General features: G+C 42.6%; 1 protein-coding gene across 1 annotated transcript; it reads right to left on the reverse strand.

Annotated features, from left to right (window-relative positions):
* Positions 1-1,968: 1,968 nt before the first annotated feature.
* Positions 1,969-8,291, reverse strand: elovl4b (ELOVL fatty acid elongase 4b). Its single transcript, XM_023826559.2, has 7 exons — positions 8,094-8,291; positions 6,726-6,818; positions 5,901-6,088; positions 5,543-5,623; positions 3,782-3,953; positions 3,166-3,293; positions 1,969-2,890 (listed from the first exon to the last, which is right to left on the reverse strand). Exons 2-7 carry the CDS (start codon positions 6,790-6,792, stop codon positions 2,603-2,605), a joined length of 924 nt encoding a protein of 307 aa, XP_023682327.2. The 5' UTR covers positions 6,793-6,818; positions 8,094-8,291; the 3' UTR covers positions 1,969-2,602.
* Between the last annotated feature and the right edge of the window lie 2,918 nt (positions 8,292-11,209).

Raw genomic sequence — 11,209 nt, forward strand, 5'->3', positions numbered from 1 at the left:
AATCCATTTTGACCACCAAGACTAAAGCAACAGAAATTGTGCCAAATGATGACAATTGCACACGACCGTTTGCATGCATGTACTGAAGCACTTGGAAATTTGTGTGAAAATTAGAAATGATGTTCTGCTGTGCACTAGTCACATGATGGTGTGGATTTACACTTGTTTTGCAAATGATGTCATTTGAGAAATGTGTGAGAAATTTATGACTATTGGTCACTTCAGAGATGTGTCCAGTATATCACTAGAACCCTGAAAATAGTCAGAGGGTCCATCTGGATATTACAGGGTTACTGCAAGGAAGAGAATCAGTCAAAGGATAAAGAAGAGAGAATATAGCGCAGAGAGGGTGTACTGGAGTTAGTGAGCAGGGTGAGGGGGTGAAGAGTGTTTAGACTGACAGAACAACATTTGGGTGAGGGGCAGACTAGTGTTAGTGAGGCAGGCTGTGTTTGACAAGAAATTATCCTTTATTTGGGCAAGTACAAGTACAGATACATTGGAAGTCTTTGATTTTTCACATATCCCATCTTATTCTCATTTGAAAGCTTGGGGTTTGAACACAGAGTTCGGAAGATGCAGAATTCAAAGGAATTGTTGTTTTATCCCTAGGAAGTTTGCTGTAAGGGTGGGACTTGGACTGACAGCTGTCACAGGATCTTCACCTCAGTGACCCTGCATTTCACAGAGCAAGACCTCGTATGTGGAATAGGATCAAAGATTACGCTCTCCTATTTGGTGACCTGAATACCCAGGTAAACTGCTGGTGCCGTGAGCATAAGCGTCCTTAGAAAGAAAGCCAATTTGGTACTGAGCTCAGGGAAAATCTATTTGTAGGGCAGTGTGTGGCTCAGCAGGACACTGTGCTTGTGAAAGTTGTTGGTTTAAATCCCATGGTCAGTAGTGTGACTTCACCGTTCAGTCCTTGAACATGGCCGCTAACTGCCGGGCCCCTCTCTCTCTTTCTTACCTTAACTATTATTACCCTTTGCACAACCGCCTCTTCTATTCTTACCATTTGCACTTTGTCAATAAGTCTCTGGCCTTGTCAGTTTGTCCTGTGTCTTGTTTTTTTTGTATTGAATGTCTATAATTTTGTAATTGGAGGGTACGCACACCTGTGAGCGAGAAACGGCATTTCAATTGTCATGTATGTCTTGCACATAAAATGTTAATTTTATAGGTTGGATGGATAAGGAGATGTGGGGGCAGTCACTAAAGATAGGGTTCCTAGCTGATGTAGTCGTCAGACACTCCCTAAAAATGGTTTATCGTAGTAGCAGCGTGACTAACCTGAACCCCAGTCTAACCCGGTTAACCATGTGAAACCTGTACTGAAATGGTCAGTGATACATGTGGCTGGGTGGGACTGTGACTTCTGGGGTTAGGGGCTCCAGCACCGTGTGGCTCCATCTTACACTCTGCTTCTTAAGTCTCTGACCCACCTACAGCATGCAAGCAATGAGAATCAATAACAGCATTTTGCATTTTGGTGTTTTTACTGAATCTGCAGCATAAAATATATGTCATGAGTTAAGTAAAATCTTTGCCTTGTAAATATACAATAAGGGATGTGATGGTCTTTGTATTTTGCTGCTGCATGAAGTTTAAATTCCCATTAAAATAAAGCATAAAATGAGTAACAAAAACTACAACTACAGCTTTGAAGTTACATGTTCATTATTGTAACAGTGGTTATTTTTCAATGCAATAAATGTCATGGGATCCACTGTATAAGCATTTGTTGACAATTTGCAAGAAGGATTTTAGTGGTAAAGAGATTCTTTTTCCAAGTGTAAATAATTGTGGGGCAATTAACTGTTGTTCCATTTAATGTTCATCCAGAATATCTAAACAAATATTTAAAAATACATCTAATGTATGTTGGCTAGAGTTCATGATGTTAACTGAATGCAAAACCTGAAAATATGTGGTTTGTCAAAAAAAAACCAAGCATAGGAGTAGAAGGAGGTTGCAGATCAACATAGTCACACAATTTATTTATAAATTTCATGCGGTTAACTGACATAACCTTGCTTGCCAGAGGCCAATGAGTGTCATACTTAAATAGTTTTGGTTTGCAGGTAGGTGACAGTGTTTATCCTTTCTAACCATGACACAGCTGAGCTGTGAACTTGTGCTCACACACACACAGCAGAGCACGTGCCTGACCGGTGTGCCGATTCTCACATGACCATTAAGGTGAGACCCCCTGAAACCATCACCGACTGATTCATGAGATCCAAACATGTAAAAGCCTGAGAGAAGATCCGAGCCCAGAGGGTTGTGGAGATACGGAAAAGAGGCAGAGGAACGCAGTGGTCATTCCCCAACTCTGCTGAACATCTCCTGGACTCGGGCCTTACGCTACCATAAAGAGGGAGGACCCCTCATCAGAATGACCCCTGTATTGTTTCTATGACACTGGTGTTAGAAGTACGTTCCCCCAAGACAATACTAATCCATCCATCCACAAAGTGTTACATTTCCATGTAGGGCCAGCAGAGGTGGGGCCCCTGACCACATTCGTCCACATCCTCTCTTCTCACAATGCTACCGTCCATCTGGTCTCCACAACTAGGCCTCTCCAATCCTGCTCATTTTACTCATGCTTTGGTTTCCCTTTCTTCAGCTTCCTCCCATTCTTCATCACCTCCATCTTGTGCAGCCCGTTGGTTGTCATAGAGACACCATTGGCGACGGCCTTGGTGGCCCTTGGGGAAGCTTCCCGACAAGGCTGGTGCCGCCGGTATGTTTGATAATAGAAGTTAGCGAAGAGGATGATGAAGGTGATGGCATAACCAATCAGGGCCCAGTGCATCCAGTGGGGGAAGTTGCAGCCGATATAGAGGGAGTGGGCAGCGTGTCCGATTGTAACGTGGAACTGGACCTGAAGGGACATTAGGGGGCACTAATGATTTCTCATGGATGACATCTGCTAAAATCTCATTTCATTTGCTCCAAAACCAAACCAGGCTATCAGGCAAATTTAAATATCAAAATTTAAAAATGAATTCTGTGGTACTACAAAGATTCACCCCATTCTTCATAATAGTATATTTACTTCAAAAAACACTCTCCTAGTAAAAGACAATGAAAACGTGTTTTCCTGACAAAGTAGTAACGGAACAATATGGTGCACAGTGGTGCAGCAAACACATTTACCATCTGGACGATGGTCAGGTACTTTTTCCACCACAGGAACTTCTGGATCTTGGGTCCGAAAGCAGCCAGGCCATAGTACAAGTACATGAGGACGTGAATGGCTGCGTTAATGTGTGCCCCAAAGAGAGCTGTGGGAGGAAACATGAGTCTGTGAGCAGGCTACGGGGGTTGTGGAGTCTGTGAGAAGGCCGTGGGGGTGTGGAGTCTGTGAGCAGGCTACAAGAGGTGGTGGAGTCTATGACAATGCCTTGGGGGGGTGGAGTCTGTGAGAAGGCCGTGGGGGGGTGGAGTCTGTGACAATGCCGTGGGGGGGTGGAGTCTGTGAGCAGGCTACGGGGGGGGGGGGGGTTGTGGAGTCTGTGAGCAGGCTACAGGAGGTGGTGGAGTCTATGACAATGCCTTGGGGGGGTGGAGTCTGTGAGAAGGCCGTGGGGGGGTGGAGTCTATGACAATGCCGTGGGGGGGTGGAGTCTGTGAGCAGGCGACGGGGGGGGGTGGAGTCTGTGAGAAGGCCGTGGGGGGGTGGAGTCTGTGAGCAGGCTACGGGGGGTGGGGGGTGGAGTCTGGACTAGATCAGTATTCCTGCTGTACCTCAGGGAGATGCGGCGGTACTCACACTGCCCCCCTGCCACCCACTTGATGCCGATCCACCAGAGCAGGAACATGGTACAGTGATGGTACACGTGCAGAAAGCTGACTTGGTTGAATTTCTTACGCAGGATGAAGAAGACTGTGTCCAGGTATTCCACACCTTTGGAGATGTAGTACCACCACAGTGCTGATGCTATCTGTCATGGAGAAAAGGAGACAACTGTATGTCAGTTTGTGAGCATCTCCTGACATATGTGACCCTAAGTCATGGTGCTTCTCCTTGTCAGGGGGTGAGTCTCTGTGTCAGGACTTCCTGTCTTCACGACCTCACCTGCACTGAGACTCACAGGTTTGCCTCTGTTTTTGAGTGTACAGCATGTGGCTCAATGGGCTAAGCCTCTGTGCTCGTGATCAGAAGGTCACCGGTTCAAGCCAGGCCTTGGCACATCTGTAGGTCCTTGAGCAAGGCCTTTAACCCCCAGCTCCCTGGGTGCTGTTATGGACAGCTTGCTCTCATCTACAAAGAGCAAGTTGGGGGAGGCAAAAAGAGAATTTCCCCACATGGATCAATAAAGTATCTCTTATTATATTACATGCCTGATTGTGGACACAGCCAGTCAGCATGGTAGCGGGGTAGGGCTTTCAGTCTCCACTTGGACGTCACTGGTTTGAATCCGGTCCTCGGCAAAATAGTCTCATTTCCCCTGGGCTCTTGAGCAAGACCCCCCCCCCAAAATGTTGACTCTGCGCTCCGATACCAAGCATTGCTCTCACACCTCTGTGTGTGTGTGTGTGTGTGTGCGCGTGTGTGTGTGCATGTGCATTTTTCAAAAGGAGAGCATGAAGGGATATGAAAATTAAAGAATTCCAATGACAGATAACACATTGCTTCATTACCCTCCCAAAAGTCTGGAAATTAATATACTTCTGAAGTGGAAAACCCTTCATTTTATCCCAGTGCATGCGTTTAGAGAAATAAGTTATCAAGCGGCTTCATTTTAGGTTTAGTAGCAGAAGCTGTGGATGACAGGATCAGGACCTTCTGTCACAGACAACATAGTATCACTTTACCTGAGGAGGCACAAGTAGCTTAGTAGTAACTCAGTTACTACACAAGTACAAATCATGAACAAATATAGTAACTACATGAAATACCATTATGATTGATTAATACGTATGTAACATTTTCTGGTTAATTAATACATTAAGTAAGAGTGTACTACTACAGTATTTGTGCCCCCTCAAGTAAAGTGTTACCGACATAATGACACTCGCTTTGCCCAATTGCCTGACATGCGAACTTGACATTACAAATTGAGTTGTTAGGGAAACACTTCCTTACCCGTCTGTACAGATGGGTGTGTATTAGGACAATTTACGTTAAGTAGCTTGATCAAGTTCCTTCCCCTACTTGGATTCACCTCTTATGTCCTAATTCCAGGTCTCTAATCACCAGACCACCTGCTGTGCTGACATTTTACTTTTCATTCAGTCTTGTAGTTGTACATAAACATACAGCATTAACACTGAGTCTGACATAAACCTAGCTGTAATGCATACTAAACACTAATAAATTAGATCACATTTACATACCCATCAATCCCACCCTGCAATTACAAAATGAAGGGTTACTACATTCAGAATGTACTGCCCTGTTCTTCTGAGTGTTTTCTTGTGAATATTAAATCCTAGTGCATGTCCACACCTGTCACGTATATGTCTCTAGCTGCAGTTAGGGAGTGTGCTCAGTTAAAAGTTCAGTCTACAATGGCGCCAAACCACTCACCCTCACTTCATTCATGTCATTTGAGTAGTTGACTGGTTGGCAGCGGTAGCTGTACCCAGCTGCTCGTGAGCCAAGGAAAAGCTATAAACACAAGAAACAATTTATTTCTAAGCCATGAAAACAAACAAGATGGACACCATAATTATTATGCCAGAGTCTTAAAATGGTTGTATCTAACACATTGATGCACATAAGATTTTATGAGTATTCAAAATTGGGTTTATCATGTTAAATCACTTTGTCAAAAAAATCAGGTGTGATATTTGTTCTAGAGATGGCTGAAGAAAAAAATTAACAGATTTTTTAGTTATCACGAGTATGTCAACTAAAATCAACCTTAAACGTCAACATTGCCAACCTCTTTGCAAATGTAGAAGTTGAGCACAACCATACTGAAGTTGTAGAAAATGAGTGTCTTCCTCAGCTGGAAAGGCTCCCGGTGCTGCATGAACTTGGGTCCCAGCCAGAGGAAGAGCAAATAGAGGGAGCTGATGGCCAATGTGGGGAGGGGTGACTCCATCAAAGGCCATTTCTCCACACGCTTATCTACATGACACATGGACAGCAGAATCACAATGAGAAACCTCTAAGCATGTGAAGAAGTCTATCAGTCTATCAGGAGGAAGCCAAAGTACCCCAAAGAAACCTTGCAAACATTGAGCTGGGGCCAGGAACATCTCCATTATCAAAAGTCAAGGTCATGGAATCTACAGAGAAACCTAACCTTTCCAGGGATCCTGTCCTGGAATCTACAGTGACACAGTTACACCTAACCCTGCCAGGGATCCAGTCCTGGAATCTACAGTGACACAGTGAGACCTAACTCTGTCAGGAGTCCCTTCCTGGAATCTACAGTGACACAGTTACACCTAACCCTGCCAGGGATCCAGTACTGGAATCTACAGTGACACAGAGAAACCTAATCCTGCCGGGGACCCTGTCCTGCAATCTACAGTGACACAGAGAAACCTAACTCTGCTAGGGATCCCGTCCAGGAATCCACAGTGACACCAAGACACCTAACCTTGCCAGGGGTCCAATCCTGGAATCTAAAGCGAGACAGTTAAACCTAACCCTGAATGGCACCCTGTGTTACACTAAAGCTGTTGGAAAGCCTATGTCAGGCCAATGTTTATACTTAAAAGTGAACATTTATATTTATGACTGAGAAGGAAAAACATACCTGCAATGGTAAGACTCCACTGGTAGAATTCTACAGTGTCATTTATGAAGTGTGTTATTCTGTCCATGTTCACAGATTTTTCTTTTTCTTATCCTGTGAAAAATGGGAAGATGAAATAATAAACCATTTAAAACTACTAAAAAATGTAAAACGTTTTGTAAACATGGGTAATAAATTGGTAATAACAAAGTAATGGATAGAGATGCAAATGAAAGAAATATGCCTCTTTACAGTAGCGTGGGTGCAGTGTAAATTATAGTGTCACCTGACTCCCAAGCACCTTAGATCACAGATTAGTGGTAAGCGTTCAGGGCAGTGGAAATTCTCAGCAGCAGTACAGAGACAAAGCACTTCAAGCTAAAAACAGCCAATAAATGATAAAAAGGAAATTAAAGTTTCAGTCCACTTTATAATTTTGGAATGAAATATAAAATTTGCGTTGCTAATCAAAAGCGTGAATAACTAAATCCTTACTATAGTAAAACAAACGGCCGGTGGTCGATGCATGCTACTGCACATCGGGGGTAAAATCCTGTTACATGATGGCATCATGGTCCTATCCCAGAGTGAATGAGCGAACATAATGAATTATAGATTATGAGGATTCACTTACCTGTCGACTACGAGCAATGCTGCCGTTTATTGATTACATGAACACAAAATAATGCAAACTGTTCAATGGAAGTGGGGATGTTCATCAATTTAAACACATGGCAAGTGAGTTCTTTCAACACAGCGCTGGATTCTCTAACAGGACAATAAGAAAGGCCGAACCGGTAAAACGCCGGTGCGGTGTGGCGAAGCGCGGCACGGCACAGGGCTCCTGCGTCAGCAGCTTTCCGTCATATATACTAACATATATCGAAAGACCTATTTCCTTCCGATTAACTGTATACCAGTCTTTTTAAAGGCAATCTCTGCTTTGCTGTTGTACAGGAATTAAGAGGAATCTTAATAATGTATAGATAGGCGAGTTTGTTGTAACTATAATTTAATAAACCGTCCAGCACACTTGAGAAAAAAGGAAACAATAATAAACTTCAATGAACAATGCAGATGACTGAACAAAATCACTATATAATATCTCAAAATGAATAAGTTTAAATGACGGAGAAGAAACTCCCAGAGCTTCTAAAAATAAACTAACGGTGCTGCTCATTTACACACTTGATAAGCGTCAAGAAATACAGCTGCAGAGAAACGCAGCTAGTCGTTATAGTCCTTAGAAACAATGAAACTCTGCTTTACTTTTACAGAATGAAACTGGTCTTATAATACACTTATTCGTACTTGTCTCGAAAACCGTCGAATGACATACAGGCGGAAATGATGGAAAACGCGCCGTGTGGTTTCTCTGTCTTGCTTTACCTGTCGCAGAGGACCTTGATGTCTTCGTTTAAAGGTGAACATAAGCCGCCGGTACGCAGCGATCACACAGCGTGACGGTCCTTCTGCTATCTGTACCTCGGTGAAACGCGCACCGTACAGCCGCGCGTTGCCAAACTACAGCAAACCCCCTCCCGCTGGTACCCTGGTGATGAGAGTACGGCGCATGCGTGCGCTGCCAAACTACAGCCAACCCCCTCCCACTTTCACCCCGTGAGGCGAGCACTGCGCATGTGTGCACTGCTTAACTACAGCGGTCTTCTAGTACTGAGCGAAAAAACTGTTTGGACACGGTTCGTTTGATTCAGTTCACTTCAAAGATTCGCTCTGATTCGTGCAGTACCACTTTCTGTTTGCATAAAGTAGATCTTTTATGCATTGTGTTCCGGTATATCAAAATATGTAGGCTAAATAGCGCTACCTATGAGTAATGTCTACCACCAACGTCACGTGAGATACATCTGTGCAAAGGGCGTGGTGTTTGTGAAAAGTTCCTTTATGGAAATGAAGATGAGGAGTCATATAGACAAAAGTCAAATTAACGGTGAACCCACTACGATCAGTTTACTGACGGCGGTAATTTCCTGCTGAACAACATGCTAACAGGTGGCATTCACTGAGAACTTTGCGTGCCAATGCAAAATGCTGTTAACTTACGTAGGAATATCTACCCGATATGCAGAAGTATGCAGATACCCGATAGTAAACAAAAAGGAAGCAAAAAAATTATCAAACCTCTCACTCTCAGCTACCACACCAGTGGGAAGGCTGAATCATGTTTTAATCTATTACAGAAGAATGTACGTTGATTGATTATTAATATGCCAAACTATACCCAATCAATTTAAGTATTGCTTTAATAGCAACATTGAAAACTTCTGATTTGCAGTTGTGCATAGTTGACTGATATCCCAGTAGCTCAGAGCTTTGAACTGCAGGAAATGTGGGTGATGGGGCCTTTGATGGTTTTAACTGATTACTGTACTGTGGTCGAGGTCCTGTGCTGGGAAAGAATAAAGAAAGCAGGGTACCCTCCTGATTGCGGTAAAAAAAAATAACTCAAGACTTTCAGTAACCCCGCTAAAATGTGCATTTGTACTGCTACTAGAACAATGCACACACAAGTATGGTTGGAGAAATAAGCGATAGTCTGGTTTCACGCAGATCTGTTGTCTTGGAGAAATAAATGAAAGAGTTTTGAGATCTTTTCAGATTTTATTTTCATCTGCGGTCACACGAACGTAATAGCGGATATTAAAACTATTTAGACACTAGATGGCAGCAAATAAACGACCTAACAGTACGTCTTTAATTCAACTGCCAAAAAAATACAGTTCATCTTTCAATACGGACAAAAGCTGCCCGACTTTGAGGCGAAGTGAGTTGGTAGCTGTTTTCCTTTAGCCATTATGTCACTCAATCACGAATCTTCATTTGGAGAAATAATTCAATGCAAATAGTTAAATATTCACCATTATATGGGATTTCCCCCCTCTATTGTGTCCTATAGTTTGTTTTGGATTCCGACGGCATTTGTGAGTGTGATGTAAAAAGCAGCCTCTTAATCCATTCCAGCAGAGCTGGCTTTAGCAGATCTCCAGTGGACTCGCATTTTAATACTCGGCTTACGATAGAATTTTCCTTGTTTTTCCACTTACAACTACAACGTTCCAACTGGACGTTCCTTCCATTTTTTACATTAATTCCAAAGACCACTTTGCACACGTATGTTAGTCTGTACTGTCTGTATTCATATATTTTTTGATTGCGTGTTGATTGGTCAGTCTCCTGTAACCATACTTGTGTCATTAATGTTAATGTGAAACAGCTTGACGAGTCTTTCAATCAAGGAAACAGACCAGTCAAAGCACAAAAATAATTTAACTAATTAGCCAAGCACAGGAGCCTTTCAGTTTTAAAGTAGTTTGTAAAACCTGAAGTGGCTCAAAGTGGATTGGATTATCTGGTCACCCTGCCTAATTACTATGTGTAAACAGGTTGTCTTTTTAAGGTTGTTCGGGGCTATGCTAACAATGGGGGTGTTCCGCAAAGCAGGACTCCTTACAGTAGTTAGCCAGATAAGTTGTTGCATTTAAGGTAGTCTGAGCTAAATAAAGAAAGTTATTTGTACAGCAAAAAAAAAAATCCACCTGTTTGTCTTCAACTCCTATGGCCAACAGTTTGCACTACTGAGTGCAGAAGTGGGTGGTGTTCTGGTTTTCCAAAGATTGTAGTGTATCATGATGGGTGGGGAAATAGGTGGTATGCTTGACCTCCAAGGTTCATAGTGCTTTTTAATGGGTGTAGGAAGAGTTCCATATCAGACAAAAAGGTTGAAACAATATTGATCTTCAATCTCTCACTTTATATCAACATTGAATCAAGGTTTTGCCACCATCAATTTTTCAATATTGAAAATCTGACCAAAAATCAATTCAGTTTCAATGTTGATAATTTAAAACTGACCATAATTCAACGCATTTAACTATATTTCAACATTGACACAATAGCATGGTGCCATCTGGGTTGGTATCCTACTGGCCCAAAATAGTTATCCAGCTTTCTCCCATGGAGGAAACCCATGATCTTTAGCTGCTAGCACAGGAACCTATTATCTGGAAAGTATGATCTCAACCAATATGATTTATCTATGACTATTACAATAATATTTTAACAAAAATAATCAGTTCTATGATTGGGATGTATTATGCAGATTTCATGTGTCAGCAATATCTAGTGAAGCAGCCATATGCATTTATAGGGTGGAGATTTGGTGCATGCTAACAGGGTCACAGTGGCATTCTGTGATATGGAAGCTTCTCCTGTGCACAGAATGCCAGTGAATTCAAGGAAGCTGGATTTCATCATGCTGTAGCACATAATAATATGTGTATATTATAACAACCCATCTGTTTCAAATACAGAAATCTGACACTGGCTTAATACTGTTGAACTGGAGTTTGCCTAATTGAATTAAGCTCCCAAGTTAATTCAGCAAAAATTCCATCCAGAAAGAATATCACTTTCCTCCTGTTGGTGAATGGCTAAGGGACTGTCAGGCCTGCAGCGTAGGTCCTGAAATGGGATAGTCAGACTGA

The sequence above is a fragment of the Paramormyrops kingsleyae genome, chromosome 19 (assembly GCF_048594095.1).
Source record: "Paramormyrops kingsleyae isolate MSU_618 chromosome 19, PKINGS_0.4, whole genome shotgun sequence".
Taxonomy (NCBI): domain Eukaryota; kingdom Metazoa; phylum Chordata; class Actinopteri; order Osteoglossiformes; family Mormyridae; genus Paramormyrops; species Paramormyrops kingsleyae.

Bases quoted from the DNA above. Each gene is read 5' to 3' on its own strand.
- elovl4b (XM_023826559.2), bottom strand. From the start codon at position 6,792: ATGGACAGAATAACACACTTCATAAATGACACTGTAGAATTCTACCAG. The intron at 6,089-6,725 runs GTATGTTTTTCC...TGTGTCATGTAG, and splicing joins GTGGAGTCTTACCATTGCAG to ATAAGCGTGTGGAGAAATGG. The intron at 2,891-3,165 runs GTAAATGTGTTT...ATGTCCCTTCAG, and splicing joins ACCTGACCATCGTCCAGATG to GTCCAGTTCCACGTTACAAT.